Below are 19255 nucleotides of genomic sequence, written 5' to 3'. Positions count from 1 at the left end.
AAGTTTCCTTCCTCTCCCCAAATCACATCCAAAGACAGATGATCACAGTATTCTTTATTTAGGCAAATGAGTGTCTCTTCCCCAAAACAAATTATACTACTCATTGAAGATCATCCCTGAGAGCACTGTTCTAGCTAGACACTTAGTCAGCAAGAGAAATCTCAGAGCTTAGAAGAAAAAAGGCTGTTCACCCTGTGAAATCTTGTGGTTTTAGAAAGTAAAAAAAAAAATTAGCTACTTTGAGCATTTAGTTTCCCTGAGCTGAGTGAAATTTGAAGACAGCAATTTGTAACATGAAGCATAGCAACACCTACAGCTGTACTTACAGAAGCTGCAATTTTTTACAGTGGTAAAGTCAGATGTTACGTTACAAGCACACAGCAGTTAGTGGTGGTTCCTTTCACTCGCTTCCTGCCACAGGAAATGCAATGGCTTCTTTGGTGAGAAACAGCAGTGAAGAAGCTCCATGACTTTAGATTCTTTTGCCTTCTGATATTCCAGACACCTTTAAGTTAGTGGAGATACCACCAAGCCATAGTGCAGTACAAGTAGACCATCCTAGAGAGAAGAAGAAGAAGAAAAAACTGTCTCATCATAGCACTTCCCCTTCTCCATGAGGCATTTCTGTCACCACCTGGCATAACAATTGCTGCATGGCAGGACCCCAGGTACAATCTCGCCATTTTATACCTTCCATATGGAGATTGCATTCTCCCCACCTCCTTGAGATGAAAAAGGGTGTTAACAAAAGTAAAATCGGGTACTACTGCTATATACATTTATTAAGTAGTAAATGGATTGGATTAAAAAACCTCCAAATGACAAACTGTAAGTTTATTAACTCACGTTTCTCCTCTTCAAATACTGCTTGACATAATAAAAAATCCCTGTCACCTGTGAAACAGGACACTTCTGACCCATTAGTCTTACTTGTGTCACTTAATTCACAGGCAGCTGCTGAAAGGCCTAGCAGACCCAGTGGGAATCTGACATTGCATTCCACCTACTTATATGGACAGACTTTAAAAAAAGGTCTCTTTTGAAGCGAAAACTACATTAGTACCAGCTGACATCTTAGAAATTTTACTATATTTTGCTTCAGATATTTTTATTTGTAAATGCACAGGATGTTAGATAATGTATTAGTACCAACTCACTAACTTTTCTGCATCTTCTCATCTTATTAATAACCAGGAATCCATTGCTAGCTCCTGAAAGGATAGAGGAGGAGACAGGAGCTTTAACTCACAAGGTGATTAGCATAAATTGGGATAGTAGCATTGCAAGGTAGAACAGGTTCTAAGAGGTTACTTAGGAACCTCTTGGCACATAAAAACGTTGCTACACCTTCCCAAAGGTACTTATTCCTTGTGCCCACTAGTTCCTTCAAAAGAGAAAATAAGACACATTCAATGTGTCAATAAGACACTTTATTTTTGGAGAAAAAATGTGGTCAAAACCTGTTTTTCCCTCTATTTTCCAGTTTCTTAAAGTAAAGAAATATTTACACAAGAAGAAAATACTACAATGAATAATTTTGAAATGGTATATTTGGCAGTAGGACATTTAAAGGAAACAGCCCTGTTAAACCCAAGGTAATCCCTTTTCTACAAAGAGAAGCTGAGAGTTAACCCCACAACTGGCATGTCTTTCTCTGTAATTATTCACTTGTAAAGTATCACACATTTGTATCAATGTTCCGCTGCTTTTTCTAGATGCTGTTATTAAGGGAAGTCCAAACAGAGCATGAGCTCTCACCGCCCATTACAAATCTCAAGGCTAACTTAGACAGGCTCAGAAGAAAAGCAAAGCTCTCCAGTGTCCTTTGACACACATTTGTGACCCTGACCTAAAAAATTGCAAAGGATCCCACCTGTTACACCCAACTATAAACTTTGGAGTGGAACTGCAAGCCCAAAACATCAGAGCATACAACTCTTTTGATGTTCTAAGAGCAGCAGCAACCAAAAGAGCTCCACTTTCCAAATTCAATAACCCCATAGCAAAGGGTAGAACACTTCCATAGGAAATGCGTGCTAGAAGGTCACAGTGATTAAATTAGAGCCCAGCTCTTGCTGCCTAACTCAGGAGACCAAAAAAACAGGACAACAGCATTGGGTTACAAAAAGGTGAGAACTACAAAGAGACCATTATAATCTGCCAAACCTGTGCCAAGGACATCAAGGAAGCTACTCCTTTTAGCTTTTCCCATGTGTGAGCTCATTATATCCATCAGTGCTGCAGAACTCTGAGAAGGCCCAGTTTTAGACAAGTGAAAATAACCAGCAGCTTGGATCAGGTTGCATTTGTGCAGCAGAGGGGAGGAAGGTACACAGGGAAGAAGTTCTATTTCCATTTAGCTAATAACAAGCTTCCTTTCTCAGCTACTTGATCAAACTCCTAATTACAGGCAATCTCAATGCCTGGTAACAAAACTGACCCTTTAAAAGTCTCTGTGTCTTTGATCACTCCTTGCAGTAAAGTCCACAAGTTTTACATTGCTCAAAAAAGAAAAAAAGCAAAGTTGTTTCTTATTATATAAATTCTGTCAGTGAGTTTTTTATGGTTTTGCCCTAAACAGAAATAGAAATCCTACTTTCAGCTAATTAGGAAGATTTAACCAACCACCCAATTTCAGAAGTGTCAAAATATCTTGACATCTACAAGATATAAACAAAATTTATTCTTGATTATTTTTTACCCTTCTATCAACTACTCAGAAATGAACATGTTAATTGCTTACATTCAACCACTAAATTAGTTGCCTATATACTCCAATTAAAACAACCCAAATAGATTACTGTGGGGTCAGTGGTGGGAATATTTATTTTATAATCAGATCACACTTGGTCTTCCCACAGTTGTTGGAAAGGCAGAAATGTATCCAGAAGAGCTAAAATCCTGCTAGCTTGCACCTCCAGGAGACTTTCATCTCCTCACTACATCACTACACAGTGCTAGTCAGTAGGGAAAAAAAAAAAGAAATACAACACCCAAGATCTTCACAAACAAATGACAAGAACCATTCAGTGTAAGTAAAAGCCACTAAAAAACCCATAGTGATTATGTTTCAGAACAGTAGATCACATACAACATATGTGATGCTACACTGCAAATGCTACCAAAGAATGTATGTTAAAATTAATATATTTGCCAAAGAGAAACTTATCTGCATTTTTACAATCACTTTTCCCAGTAAAAATAATAACTGCTGACAGGAATGAACTTGCAAGTGAAAAATGTGACTCAGAATAGCAGTTATTTTTCTCCTCTAACAGTGACTGTACTCATCTAAATAAAACAGCCCAATGTTTATTCCTTCAAATGACTTTCTGTTGCAGAAGTAGCTACTGAAGCTGTTTTCTTTGCATGAAATATCTACAATGAACCTTAGAAACCTGTAAATGACAACAACAGTTTTGAAGAGTGTCTCGGCATCCTGGTGAGAGCTGTTAGGGACATTCCAAGCTCCAACACTGATTTGGAAAGGCTGGAAAGTTACAAAGGCACAAGATGCCCTTGGAGTTTAACGTAAAATTCATCAAATGTTCCTCTGCACTTGTAGTTTCACTGGCCAGGACAACTGTGTCTCTTATTGAATTTCAGATTCTCGTGAGAAACAAACAACCCTCACCATTTTAGATTTGACCTATCTGTTGGTATTTTTTTTCCAAGGGTAATTATCTAAAAATATTTTCCAAGGTTTCTTCAATCCTAGAAATGCATCCTCTTGATTTCTAAAAAAATATTACAATGGTAGACTAAAGAACATGCAAATGTTACAATTATTTCAATATCAAAAAAGAAGCAAGATTCCTACTGTAACTATTTGGCATCCTTAGAGATTGTCTAACAATATGAAGAGAAATTAAAGATGAACCTGGTCTTTCAAATTTCCTGTTGAAAGTGACTATGAAAAAAACAAGACTTCATACTAAGCCAAGATGTTTCTTTCCTATTTGTTTTTCCAATAGAGAAGTCTTGAGAGAATTAACTGCTAGCATACTGATTTGGTAATAAATGAGATTTGAAACATCACTGGAGAATGCATCCCAAGACAAGTGCTGTCTTCGTGGAGCTACTGACTGGTACTTTATCACTAAACATCAATCAGGCAGACCCAGTTCTGACAAGAAATGGAACTGCTGCAGTATTCCTTGAAGTGCTCCCTGAAGAGAATTTCTCATACATGAAAAGCTTTCCTGCTAAGCTCAAGTCTAAAACCATACACGTGACTATACCCCTAGACTGAGAAATGTGTCATCCCCATGCCATTTACTGAAGCTTTTAGTAGAGGGCACTCGCTGATTGCTGCATTTGCTTACAATGACTCACAGTGCTAGAAACAAGTTTGTTACCAGTACCCACTTCCTCCCAGTTTCTACACCCTGCTCCCCAAACTGGATTAGGTTATGTTTTTATTTCTTCTTCATGCTGTTATAAAACAGCTAAGACATCAGATGTGGCATTTACTCCTTTCAACTGCAGAAACAGCATAAGCCTTACAGATTTTAATGTCTGCCAACATTAACATGAGCCAACTACCTCTGCCCTGACTCTGAGACTCTTTCTAATGATTCAAATCAGGTACAAGTGATGCGAAGTCCAAGAGATCTCACAATCAGCTTTTCACTTCCTGCCTCCAACACAGAAACCTTCCTGCAGCATAAGAGAGGTCAGCAGGAATTTTAAACGTAAATTTTGTGCATGTGTGTGCACAAACAAGTGAGGAGAGCTGACTTGGTACTATTTTAGCCCTTCTGCTATCTGCTAAGATTGCTTTCCAAATAAAATACCAATCTAATCCTATTTCTTCCCACTGTAATAAATACTAACTTTTCAGACTTCCAAGTTGACACTAAGATACAATTTACCATATATCACAATTTCGCATCTCTATCTTACAATGCACTTGGCAGAGTATTTCATTGTTTTTGCAGTACTTCTAAAATGGTGTGATCCTTTAAAGATGCTTTGAAAAGATTCACAAAGAATTTTAAAAAATGCATTCTTATTTGCAAAGTCAGCAACACTAAAGACAGCAAGTTATCAATAAGAAATAGCTGGCCATGCACTCATGCTGTGACCAGAGCCAATGCAATATGCATCAAGCACATTTGCTGCATTCATTACCCTCTATCTTTGGTTTGTGTTTTTATAAACAAATTTATTCTCCTGACCCAGCCACAAGGATAGCCTTATTTGGGAATTGTCCTCTGATTTCCCACAGAGATGCTATTGCCAGAGAGGAAAAACAAGGAATGCTAATTGAAAGAATGGCTGGTACATTTTTTCATTGGTAAGACAGCAACTTGTTTTGGGGGAAAAAAAACCCCAAAATAAAACCCAACGCAAACCCCTCATATCCAGGACATCATGAGACCAAGAAGAACACGTTACACTTATAAACTTTACTTAAAACATAAAAATGATTTCGCATAAACTAGAGAGATTTTTCTAAGCAACTTCTTCAGTGCTGGTGCTACCTCAGGGCTTAAGAGAGGTCTTCTGTTTTGAAACAGAAAACCTGGAACCAAGCCCCAGGTGCCACGTACCTGTATTGCACTCTCTCCTATGACTTGACGAATTTCCCTCAGTGTCTGGTAGTGCTCCAGCAGGTGATCACCACATATTATATCCACCTATGAAAAAACACAAGCATGGTTAAGTCCAACTTGCCTTTGGAGTAGCTAAACACTATCCTTTCCAATTTTATTAGCAGAGCTCAATGCTAGCATGTTAGACACTAAAGCCACCTTTACCTCTGTTGTTCAAATGTATTTAGCATTCACAGCACTACTGCACTGCCTTAATGCCCTTCATGGCCCTGACCTGGGCTCACTGCTGAACAGACAGGACAGTTTATTGTTTCACTCAGTTTGGCGTGTCCACTGAAAGAAGCTATTTAGTAAAAACTGTGATGAACTTAATAAGAATTCAGATCATGTATTAAAATGATCACACAAACATTTGGCTTCATTCATCAGTTGTGAAAGAGGGAAACTTGTTTGTGCCAGCAACAAAAAAGAGACCCATTGCCACCCTCATTCTTATCCTGAGGGAGAAAACACATGACTAATTCCACTTAATACTGTGGAAGAAGTGCCTTAGTAGAAAAGAGCATCTTTGCATGCCATTGTCAGCAGTTACATCACACAGTCCTCCTTCAGCACACAATCAGTATTCCTAGGGTGCAGCTACAGGACACACTCAGCAGTTCCATGCACTGTCCTCTACTGCAGCTGAAATCTGTCAGTGGCTCCTGCAATTCCATGGAAAGCACTTTTGTTTAGTAACTGCCCACAAAGCCAATAATTTTGCAGAATGCACAAACCTTTATCAGGTATTTTAAATTCCTTCCCTTGATTATTATGAAAATAGGCTTCTCTATAAAGTTGTCACAGATTTACTGTGCACAATGTAAATCCAGTACTAAATGTTCCAAATTAGAGCAGCTAACACAGCACTGCTTTTCTCTCTCAACTGGAGCTTGCTTACATTTTCCTTATGAGCAATTTCCAGACAAGGAAATAAGAGTGCTCTCACTTGTGAACTGACAAGAACTCAAAACTGAAGATTTCTGCAAGGGAACTGCCTAAGCTCTGCCCCTGCAGCAGCTGGGGAGCACACTGCAATATCATGACGTATTGTTTTATACAGCCACTTTCCACAGGATGTGCTCTGTGCTGCAGCTATTCCACTCCCTCAGATTTATCTTCTTCTGCAGGCTGACCCACTACCTCCCTCCTGTTATTCATGGGAAGATTTAGCAAGATTCATGCTAGCAGACCACATTGTTCTGAGACTTGGGAATGCAGGAATTCTACTCCTCAGAGGTCCAAAAAGGATTAATTTACTGCAACACCTATATTGTATGAGAATGATGCAGAATGCACTCTTCGTGTTTGATTCTTAATGTACAGAAAATGTAAACTGCCTAGCAGTACTTCTGCTTTTAGCTTCCAGGAGGAAGCTGGGAAGTAAAAATTTGTGTGGACATAACAGTAAATACTGATTAGCTATTGATCCATATATACTCATATATTTAACAACAACATTTGACATATTTAACACAGTGCTTGAAAAATAGATTTCTTTTCTTTTTGCAAAACTGTCAGCAGTTCTTTCTGCTATCTTCCAGGCATTCTTAACCTCTACAGTTATTACTGCAGGAAGACAAACATGACTGCTTTGCTTTCCAGAGATATGAGTTTAATTACTTTTGCTTTATAAGCTTACTTACAATTTTTATAGCATGGGGCACTGAAAACTCAATCTTGTTCCCAATAAAACCTAACACATAAATGTTCTATATATTCTACAGAAATAGAAAATCTAATCTGACCAATGCAGGATGCAAACAGGCAGTCACAGCTGCTGACAATATCCCAAAACAGAATTAGAATGCTTGTTTGAAAGTACACTGTTGTACCTGCTGCTCCAGTTTCAAATGGCAGTCATTAAAGAGTCAGTGTCTAATAATAAATTTAGAAGAATTTTTCACATTTACTGTATTAGAGTTCTCGGAATACCAAATGCTTAATCTCCTAATTCCAGCACCAAAGCCTGAAATATTGCCTGCTAATTGTTATGCTACCATTCACTCTATAAGGACAAGAGAATAAAACATACAATGGAAAAAATAATCTCAGGTCAGTGCAAAAATAAGTTGTGAGATGTGTCTCAGAGGAATCCTTGTGTCATACAGGAATTAATATGTTCCACCAGCACTACAAATGCTATGTATTTATTAAAATTTCAAATAACTGGTAAAATTGAAGCCAACTAGTACTGATTGCCTGACACAGCAATAAATGTAGCTTGACATTTTGTTGAAAGGAAGCACGAAGGTGGATCTGCTGAATACACAGTCACTTCTGTTAAAATTCTCATTAAAATAAAGTAGGTTTTGCATTATGCCATTTCTTTTCTTTTGGTGATGTGTCTGCTATTAGAGTTGTTTCTCTAAAAGCCACCATAACAGACAATTATAAATTCATGCTCACTAGGTAAGACAGAAATAAAACCAGAAAAAGTTCATACAAGGGACACTGCATGTAAGACTCATCCCAAGGGATAACTTGGCCCAGAAAGCAGTAGGTTTCAATCAATATTTTCTATACCAACTCATACCACCCAGGGAAGGACAAGGAAAACACAAAGTATTAGAGACTGACATGAATATTTGGGCTAGTTATTAAAAAAGATGTTAGAATTTCCCATTTCCTCTAGCTGCTGTTTATTTTCCAGAGGCCCTAGGTGCTTTTATTTCAGGGTCTAAGACTGGCATAAAGAAATTGCATCAGAAACTACACTGTGTATGAGCACAGAGTCCTTTCTCCCAATCTCCCCCAAGAGGCAGTTCACACACTTTTAGGAATGCACATCTGGTTACATTTCTGTTCCATCAGCTACATTAATGAATTCTGAGCAGCTGAGTTGCAAGTCTTTCAGCAGTTTCTCTCATCCTTACAGAAGAAATAGCAGGAAGGAATACTGCTGCTGCAGGAGGAGCTCAAAGGAAATCACACTCTAAAGAAAACTTCTGATGCCAAAGAAAAGAATTTACTGGGTTCCAAACATCACAACCTGTATTTAGCTTCTATCAGACATTACCCACTTAGCTATTACTGCCAATTCCAGTTTCTAAAATATTATTTTCAACCTCTCCCAACAAATTCCAGCAAGAATATTCAAGACAGACTTTGTAATTAGAAGTGTACATAAACATATACAGAAAATTAATCATTGCCCAAAGCACAGAGTTCAAAACAAAGCATCAGAAAGAGTAAACTACAGTCTGCCAGCTCAAGTGGTAGATAAAAAAAATGAAGCCTTAACCTTCAGATAAACCAGGGAATTCAAATCATAATCCATTTGCAAATGCAAATACAGAAGTCTGAAAGTTATTTGAAGCCTCAAAGTAGAAAAAAAAGAACAAAGGCAGTAGCTTCAAAACTGCTTTTAGACTTTTATATATACTGCCACACACAAGCCAGATGGCTTATTTCACATTTTCATTAACCTAAATCCATTGCACTTGTGCAGGTCAATGAAGAAGGGCAAGTATTAGCTCATATTCCACATGAAAAGATTAAGTCAGAGATGTCCCAGCAGAGCCAGGAGTTCAGGGGGGTGGGTCACAGACCTTGTATCACTTGGTCACCAAATCAGCTCTAACGGGAATGACCGAAACATTCTAAAATAGTACTTCTGCAGACTGTCAAAGTAAGCTGATATTCAGTAGGAACTGACTGCACTCACAGAACAACCATACCTAGTGTCCCTATGAGAAGTTTCAACAACAAAACCAAAAATGCAATTGATATGCTGAGGAGATAAAGGAGAAAACACTCTGTGCCTTCCTTACAGGCAAATCTTTTGAAGTCCCAAGCAAGACAATTCAAACTGTTGAAACAAATTTCCTGTAGGCAGATGTAGTAAAAAGTATTGCAAATGTGCATTTTAGCTCAATATGTCTGAAACTCAAGTTTCTAAAAGAAACTTCCAAGCTTCCCAAGGAAATCAGATTCTTGGACTCTAGTCCCAAGCTAAACAAACCAACCTCAAGGCATTTTATACAAAAATGGATTATTTTAGGTAATGAAGAGAGTTGGAAATTAAGACTAAAGAAGTAATATTAAAAGAAAGAGCTTGTTACTCAAAATTAGAATCCATTTATATTTTAACATACTTTGGGGAAGCTGACAGGAAATGAACCTCTGCACTCAGTCCTCAACACTTCCTAATATCTATAGCAAACTTAAAAAGCAGCAAAGAATCTTGTACATTTAAATTCTTTGCACATATGGTTTGTGACCTAGTTCTCTAAATTCTGCTTGTGCTAATTCAGAATCAGGTTCTCCGTAATTGTGTTTTTATTAGCCATCCTAGGAAGCTGGAGGAAGACATGATTCATTAGGCTTATTAATCTTCAATTACATATCTGACATCTCTTTCACTTTCTGCATGCTCACCAACAAGCCATCAGCTTCAGTTCTGTGTATTGTCATGAGAAGGTTACAGCTCAGAACATACACTCCTTTAATCTTAGTCCCCACATGACAAAGAAACGATCCCTCAGGCTAGAAAAAAATACTTCCAGCTTCATTTCCCGAATTTCCAAGTTTTTAAAAGATGAGCCTGGATATCTTCAAGACAACAGTCATGACTTGGGGCACAAAAATCAAGTTTGCAGGTTTCTAATGATCAAAAAAAATACTTGTTGAAAAAGAAAGGGAGCACACCAATTAAGATGAGAAAAAAAGGTAGCCAAGGCATCTCTCTGTAGAAGAAAAATTTATAATTTCCTCAAAACAGGCAGGGCTTGCATAGAAGAGATTAAAGATTAGAACCAGCCAATGATTGGGCCTTACACCACAATGGCAAACTAGATGCTAGCAGAGACAGGAGTGACTGGCTCAGCATCAAGCAACATCTTGAGAAAGGAAGTCTATCATCAGCTTTTGAGATGTAGTAATATTTAGCCATTAATAGGGGATTCTACCTGTCTGACATAGTCCAAGTAGAAAGTAACTAATGCCTGAAAAATTCTCAAGTTCTCTAACAGATTATGTAAAGATTTTACAATCTGAAATACACTCAACACACAGGCCCAGGCTGATTTTGAAAGATGGACACCTGCAGTTTCCAAGACGGATGCTCAGCGTTCCTGAAAATTGAGATTCTGATGCACTATTTCAGAAAATTCAAACAACCAAAACAATTCCTTCCCCTCAAATAAACAACAACTAAATAATGCAAGAAGTTTCTCCAGCCTCATTTTGAGGATACTTTTATTTGTTTAGAGTATCAACTCACCACCATGTAAAAGCTACAGACTCTCACTGAGAGGAAACCAGCAAATGAAAATCCATTAATTCCTCTGCAGGATGAATAATTTATATCTGGTTTGCTTTGTCACCACTGAAAAGGTAAGCAGCATGAATACTCATTACTGAGGCACACAGCTCTACAGCTACTGTTGTAAGAAAACAGCCCTAACTCCAAAGCCAGCACTAAACTTCTCCCATTTGCCTATTCACATTAGCATCAGTTTGATCTTTCAAGAATTGACAGCTTTAAGAATTATTTACATATTACAGAACTCTTGCACTTTCCCAACTGAATGGCTGCTGAAATACACTGAAGAACTGGAAACTGGTTTGGACATGCAGTTCTTCTCAAAATGGTTGAGAAATATGAAGCTAAATCCTTTTGTACCATATTCTGCTCCTTTGAATTCTTATTTGGAGGAAAATGTCTGTATTTGCATTCATACTTTTCATTTCAACACATCCATTCATAGTATAATTTTTTCCTAGCCTTTGTTTGCCGTCAGTTAGATTTTACTATTATTCAGCTTGCACCTGTCTCTGCCTTTGCATGCTCCCACATTCTCACTTTCCTGCCTAGTTTTACCTTTGAAACAGCACAGTCTCTTGGCTTTGAATTTCATTGGCTGAAATTTTACAAAGCACTTCAGAAATTCTGTCTAATTAGTACAATACTATGAAAATCTGAACAGGTTGTGAATGAGTTAGAAGAGTTGTTCCTTGCAGATCACAACATTGCAAACAACTAATTTTTTTGTAATTTTTTATCCTTACTGTGTAAAAAACTCTACTTCTAGAATCTAATGAACAATGAAAATTTCTGTCCAAAGCATAGACAACCTGTGACTGCTACAGTAAGTGATGTACCTGACAAGCAGGGTCTAGGTCCATTTTTCTTCTGAGGAATTTCTCCACATGTCCAATCGTTGCCTCCCCGGAAACACGCACAAACTTCTTTTCCAAAGGCTGCACAGAATAAACAAAGATTTTAAGTTAAAGGGTTTGGCACTAATCCCTCATAAACACCAAACTCAAGCAACAGCCCAATAATAGGGAAACAGCTTACATTTTTGAACCCTTCTCTGATCTTTACATTTTTGAACCCTTCTCTGATCTATCTGCAGATTACTTCATAGGGAACGGACTAAATATGTATTAAGACTCCAGATGCTGTTTAAACATTTAAAAAATAATAAGCAACTGATTATTTTTTAAATGTTTTAAACAGACCTATGTTGTGTGTGGCCCAAAAACCCAGGATAAACAAGGCAGAAAGAAGAGTGTGATGTTATACTACAATAAGTTTAAAATACACTGTAATACAAGATTGGTAATCATTATTCTGATGAATGCTCCAGCTGCACTCAGTATAAGAAAACCAAACTAAATTAAATACACTCAGGATATAATTATTTCTGAAGTAAACTGTAAGATAAAAATTTAATCACATATCTACCTTAAAATTCCCTGCGCCTTCATTAGCTCTGAAAAAACAAAAGAGTAAATAGTCAACATTGCTACGATTATCAGTTATTAATATCCTCAAGCTCTTTATTATAACAGTGACCTATTGATTTATCAGTCTTGCATATCCAACTTACTTTCCCAATTCAGGCTCCTCCTTTCATTAAATTGCTACACATAAATAATATTGGACTGGATTTATATATCTTTTTCTCCTACCCTTTATTTTTCTGCTCCATTTTTCTTGTGAACTCAGGTATTTATAGTGTTAAGGATGTAATGTGAATAAAAAGCAATGCGGCCTAAAGCCATTTTTAAACACAACATAACACAAATTTTCATAGGAGTAGGTTGCAATATCGATGTTGCTTGAACACCCATACTTCATGATCCTTGATATTTCAAACCTTAATTCACAGTACCTAAGAAGCTACTGACAGAACACATCCAGCCACCTAAGGGGCTCTCTGGGCAAGATGCTGACCTTCCAGATTGTTCATATGACAATGCTACAGCTATCTGGGAAGTCAGGAAAGCAGCATGCATTTCTCTGGAATGTGAAATACATGCACAGGTGGCAAATAACCAGATTTCCAGCTGGTTTCAGCCAAGATTCAGCCTGAGCATGTGATCTCCCATTGATCACCTATACTGCACATCTTCTTGTAGTGTAATGTATAAATTTCTCAACTAATTAAGGCAAATACATGACATTTCATTATCCTTGCACTGGATTAACAAGTATGTATATATGAGAGAGGAAACAGTGCAGTATTTTCATTGCCCTGGAGATGGCAAAAAATCAAACATTGCTATAAATCAGCTGACTATTTGCTATAGCAAACAAATGTAACACTTGTGCAGACCACACTGCAACAGGGCACTTCAAGTTACTGTGATTGAGTATCTCTATCTCTAAATACCTACCAGGTGTCAGAGCTAAGTAAATCTGTCGTGAACTAAGAAACAAACATAAAAAAGCTTTTCCACTACAGCTGTCATTTTATTTTATATAGTTCCACAGCCAGAGGTGACCACATTACAAACTACAGAGACATAATGTAGACAGTCAGACTTTCAAAGTAACAGTTTCTTCTGGCTGGTCCAATCTATCCCAAGTTTTCTTTATCCAAAATGCTTAATTAATCTCTCATTGCCAAGATAATCTCTTTGATTTTGAACATATAAATAATCAATGGCTAAAAAAGTCACTAAAATAAAATACAAAGTAGATGGTGTTAAGGCATCATCTTTTTTTGTTAGAAACGTTCTGTGCTTCCCTCCATATAAATAACAAAACCACAGTGGACAGTTCCACATGGTATAGATGGTATTTGCACAGTATTATCTGTTTTGCTGCCAATGCTGAACAGTTAAAACAAAACTACCAAATAACCTAATATAACAGCCAGATTCAAAAGTCATCTTGTTTCTCAGGCAGATAAAAATTTACCAGTTTGAGGTCTAAATTGACTTCTGCAAGTCAGGCATGAAGAAAATGAACAATGAAATTAAGTCAGGTACGTGGATTCACAATGTTAAAAATTTTTTGTTATTTGAAAGCCACTGAGTGGTTCCTCTGAGCATATCCAGCGTTGACAGTGCTGCCACCTACAGGGATCAGAGACTGGACAGACAGGGACTTCTCTGTTCAGTTTACTGAGACTGCATGACTTTGTTAAAAATAAAACACATTTACATTTTAAAACTATACTTTCTAAGAAGCTACTTTTATAGGAAGATACATCTGAAACATTTAATTATCTGCATCATCTACCTGTGCATGCACTGGCTGCCATTATTGCACTGTAAGTTAAAACTGGCTCCCCACTACTATTTGAGATAGAAGAAATGCACATTCAATAAAAACCAAGAGCCAGTTAATGGTCCATCACATGCTAGCAGCACCCTCATGTCAGTCAGCAGCTCTTATATTTGCTCACAACTCACCCAATAAACTCCAGAAGTATGGAAATGTCAAGTTCTGGTGGGATCCGGAACACTGAGCCCAGAACCTTTCGAGGTCTTCCTCTGGTCGGTGGAACTGGCTGTGGGACAGCTAAAATATTCAAGCAGCCAAAATGCAAAGACAACTTGAAATAAAAGCAGCATAAGACACTAACATGCACTGAGCAAAACAGAATAACTCACCAAGTAAAAAAGCCCATGCATTTAATCCTCATTTTTAATTACTAAATCAGCTCTTCCTACATCCTGTGCTGTTTATCTCAACCAGAATTTTAATAACTTTCAGCACAGCACTCTCCAAAGAGCTTTGATAGGAAGACACAAAATAATCAGAATAATCCCCTCATTGTTTAGCAGACTTTGAAGCTCTCGCTTTTACTCCTTTGTAATGTCTATTACTTATTAACAGCCAGAAAATAACATTAATGCACATTTTACATATATTTCCTGATTGTAAGCAAAATATGTACTTTAAAATAATTCAACCATGATCAGAGTTTAAGTGTTGCCAATTCATCTATTTTTGTAGTCTGAAATCTGTGACAAGTTATAATTTCCAGATAACTAAGAATCCCATACTTCCAGTAGTACATCCATCTTCAGTTGTGAACTAATATTTTAAAGAAAGTACTTAACAATGAATTATACAGTAAGTATTTCCTTAACAATGTTTTTAAAGTGATTATAGCTCACCTGGTTTGGGCACTTCCAATCCTCTTTCTTTATAGAAGTCATGCATTTGTTTTTTCTCTCCTGAAAAGTATAGATTGAAATGTTTCAGATGCTGAGAATATCATTCTCATTGACCAATTTTCAATGGTTAGAGCAGCAAAAACTTTCCAAGTTTCTACAGACCTTTACCATCTCTAGTATTTCATGAGGTTGAGATACCTAAGAAACCCAGACAAAAATTTTAATAAAAACTGGGAGGAAATCAGAGAAACTGGCCATAAATAATACTGAAATAGCTGCAAGAACTAGTATCCTTCTGGCTGTCATGCCTCATGACATGATAGGGTATTTTATAACTGTTCACAGTACTTTCATACTATATTTATATATGCACATATATTTTTATGTATACATATATTTTTTATATACATGTTCAAAGCAATACCATCTATAGTCTATAGATATTCACTAGATTTTATACTCCACTCAGCCTACCCAAGGGGACTGTGCAGGATCATTGGCTCCCAAAGTTGAAGATAAATGACATAAGACAGTAAACACATCTAAAATCAGACAAGTAAATATGGCAATGAGGAAAAATTAAAAGCATTTGAGAGAATCAGGTTTGGCATTTTTTTCTACTGAGCTAGGTGAACTTTTTACACTAAAGTAAGAGGAATGACTATGAAACATTATCTGCATGTTTAACTGGATACAGTGACAGCTGTGTTTCATGAAATAAGGTACACACTACTACTACAACAGCATTTAGCAGCCAGAAAGATGCCAGTTGTCACAGTTAATGAATTACAACTTATAAGCAAACATCACAAAACTATTTTAGAGTCCAGAGTAGAAACAAGGTTTTGAATTACTGTTTTCTGTTCTTTTCAATTTCTAGATAGTAATGTAACAAAGAAAGGGACTTACTTTCCTCCAGATTGACTACTAATTTATAGACTATATCTTGCAGCTGTCGGTCCAGTCTATGAAATAGGAAAAAAAAAATAAGAGTCTTTGGTGCAAGACAAAATGGTTTCAGTAATCTGTAACATAGATGCCAAATACAACACTGAAATGGGATGTACATGGACTGACAGAGCAGCAACTTCACATCTACCTCACATCTCTCTAAATACTCATCCTCCATACTCATACAGCAGAGCTCCAACAGAAGTCATGAAAAGTTTAAAGCACCACCCTTAATGAACAGCTCAAGAAACTAAAACTCAATTTCTAGAGTTAATAAATATACCATGCCAAAAAGTCTTCATCTTCAAAGGAAATCAAAGCAAATAGTTAAGTGTTTGTACCACCTGTAACACTAAGCAAATGCATAAAAATACCCAGGGCAGGGTAACAAACCCTAGAAATGGATACAAACTAGATAAAAAAATAGAGTCTTTTAATCTTAATTATTGTGGTGAAACTCATATTAGTGAGGAACACAAAGTGTTTGTGTTTGTAACCAATTTGAAACAATTCCTTTGTTTCAAGTAGGAAAGCACTACAAGTCTGTAAAACAAAGCACTTAAAAGCAAGTAGCAAATCAATAAAAATGGGACATATTTATTACCTGATATTATAGAGGGGCTGTGTCTGATGTACAACAATATTGCACTTTGGACATCTGTTGCTATAGTAGAAGTGTCTCACAATGCAGCTTTTACAAACTGTAAAGAAAAGAAACCCCGTAGGGGTCACACGTCCATTACACAGTGCCATCTGTTCAGGCAAATGGGGTAAACACACCCAGACTTCCCACACAAAATTTGTCAGAGACAAAATGAAGTCACTGAACACTCCTAATCCAATGGATGCATGGATGAGTGTTCAATGTGCATGCAGAATGTGAGTAGAGCTAAGGCAGAATACTGACTGCCGAAAAGCATCCTACAAGCACTTTCAGTAGAAACAAGGTAAGAAATCCTAACTCTACCATTTTCACTGTGTTTTACAAGTCCTTTAAAATTTTGGAAGGAAAGCTACTAATTGGAAATACCTTACAAAAAATAACCTACTATCAAGTCAGCTCCCTATCAGCCTGAATAGAGGAACGTTTTCCATAACATTTATGAGGAAAGTTCTAAGACACCACCACAGTGGTATTTGCAACATTATGCTGTCCTTACTAACAGCTGTGCTTATTTGGAAATTGCAAACTGCTGAATACTTCATGCTATAGAACAAACTAGAGTGAGTTTTCCCTCTATGCAATGTGAATGTTTGGGAGATCTAGTAAACCAAGATTCTTGGATTCAGATATGAACATGGCTGTGCTGAAAGAGCTTCACAGAAGGTGTTTTATTAGCTTGGAGAGAAAAGTTCTGTTAGCACTGGGAAAACTGGTGACACTAAGATCGAGGGGGAAAAATAACAAGACAAGCACATTGAAATCAGTTATGCATTACCCACCTATTTCCATTCATCTAATTATGGACAAACTGTCCCATGGGTGCAGACCCCTGCTTTTGTATCTGAACTGGTACTTCCACACAGGCACTTAAGGGTGTCTGTGAATTTACAAGCTCACGTCAACAACAGCTTAGGAAACTTTCTTTTCTCAATTATACATACACTCAAATTCCCAGAGCCTACTTTAAAAAAATTAAGAAAATGTATGTAGTAGCTCTTCTATTGTCTTACTTGGGCATTATCTTTTCCTACATCTTCTTCCTTCTTAATATGGAAAGCTGACTTCATGATTGATTGATCTAATAATTTTCTGATGCTTAAAATACCCACAAATATATCTCGCTTATGGAACAGATTAAACACAACACATGTTCACTTCGAACAGAGAATTGCTTTTCTGAACTCAGAACATTTCAAGAGTTGAATTGGTTTAACTTGCAACTAAACCCTTAGACAATACTGACAGACACTTACAGGTGTGCAGACATTCTGTAATAGTTGTAGCATCGATAAAGTAACCTTTGCAGATGGAACACAGGATGTAGGGGGTCAGCTCTGCGAGGTTTATCATACGCTGCAAATGAAAATTGGTAAGAGTTTGAATACACAGGCTAAGTCATGAAATTCCCTGACTGCAGCTTCCAAAACACCATAGCCTTAAAACCATGGGAAAAACCGGCATCAGTATGTTACAGAAATGGGTTTTCCTAAGAGATCAGTCGCTTCTCATATACAGTTCTTTTCTAAAGACTTCTACCTAGTCTTCTAAACTGAGCTTTTTGACAACAGTAGTCCAGTTTGTTTAATAAATCATACCTAAAAAGAAAACTTTAAACAATTATCTTGGGAAAAGTTCTTTTAGATAAACTCTTTTAACAAGAAATCACATAGACAGCAAGCTTGAAGTGGATAGGGGTGGCAAATAACATTATTATTTGAAAACGCTCAGCAATGCTAGGCTGGAGTATCATAGCAAGATATGGAGAGAGTTTGTATGACAAGAGACACTCATCTCTTGTTTATACACACAGTTACGGATTATACAAATACACATAGACGCAAAGGCTGAAATTTCACTGCTTTGAATCCTGGTCATGAAGAACATTTACCAGGAACGCACACAAGTAGTTCCACGACAGCTTTCCTGGCTGAATAATACTATTTCAAAAAAGAACTAATGTCTTCACTAGCGGCGATCTGAGAAGTGACTGAAAGAGGCGACACAGTAGATTCTTAAGTCTCCTCTCGTCTCAAAGCCCGACTAAAGGGCTTTCTTTCCCTCAATAACATCATTCATTTCGCCCACGTGCCTCCGTCTACCATCCTCAGCCACGCCGAGAGTTTGTAAGGGCTTCACTTAAATGAGACATACGAAGTGAATTCGGGTAGTAATACAATAAATGTTAAAATAAATAACAAAACCAACGAAATAATAACAAAAATAAGCAAAAGCCCATTACCACACGCGGGGCACGCCGGGAGCGGGGCCTGCCGTGCCCCGGGCACCCTCCCGCCCCCTTTACCTCCCGGTCGTCGTCCGAGTCGAGATCCCCGTCATCCGTTCCGAACCGAGCCCTGGTGTCGCCCTCCATCTCCTCCTCCTCCTCCTCCACCTCCTCTTCCTCGTCGTCTTCGTCGTCGTCGTCCTCATCGCCGCTGGACTCCGAGCGACCCCGCTCAAACTCGAAGGGGACGGAACGCGACCCTGAGCAGCTGGGGGCCCCTTCCATGTCCCGGTCCTCATCGGCCGGGCCCGGGCCCAGGCTTTGGCCCTGGCCCGCTCCATCCGCGCCCGACAGCGCCGGGACCCCTGATCCGGTGTCTCCCTCCATGTCCACGGACCGGGGCTGGCACGGGTCGCTCCACGGCCCGGAGCGCATGCGCGAGAACTCCGCGGGGCA

The 19255-nt window shown here is 37.9% G+C and overlaps 1 protein-coding gene across 1 annotated transcript; it reads right to left on the bottom strand.

Moving 5' to 3' along the window:
* PCGF6 (polycomb group ring finger 6) lies at positions 1 to 19235 on the bottom strand. The gene is made up of 10 exons (XM_033066629.1): positions 18878 to 19235; positions 17829 to 17928; positions 16516 to 16612; positions 15870 to 15925; positions 14961 to 15020; positions 14250 to 14358; positions 12292 to 12319; positions 11703 to 11801; positions 5556 to 5642; positions 1 to 558 (listed from the first exon to the last, which is right to left on the bottom strand). Exons 1-10 carry the CDS (start codon positions 19232 to 19234, stop codon positions 508 to 510), a joined length of 1044 nt encoding a protein of 347 aa, XP_032922520.1. The 5' UTR covers position 19235; the 3' UTR covers positions 1 to 507.
* Between the last annotated feature and the right edge of the window lie 20 nt (positions 19236 to 19255).

This window comes from Catharus ustulatus, chromosome 8, assembly GCF_009819885.2.
Source record: "Catharus ustulatus isolate bCatUst1 chromosome 8, bCatUst1.pri.v2, whole genome shotgun sequence".
Classification (NCBI taxonomy): domain Eukaryota; kingdom Metazoa; phylum Chordata; class Aves; order Passeriformes; family Turdidae; genus Catharus; species Catharus ustulatus.
This window is presented reverse-complemented; position numbering and strand designations above follow the sequence as displayed.

Coding starts and splice junctions, on each gene's coding strand:
- PCGF6 (XM_033066629.1), bottom strand. CDS start 19,234: ATGCGCTCCGGGCCGTGGAGCGACCCGTGCCAGCCCCGGTCCGTGGAC. Junction 17,929..18,877: donor ACTCGGACGACGACCGGGAG/GTAAAGGGGGCG, acceptor TTTCATTTGCAG/CGTATGATAAACCTCGCAGA. Junction 559..5,555: donor TAGGAGAGAGTGCAATACAG/GTACGTGGCACC, acceptor TCTTCTCTCTAG/GATGGTCTACTTGTACTGCA.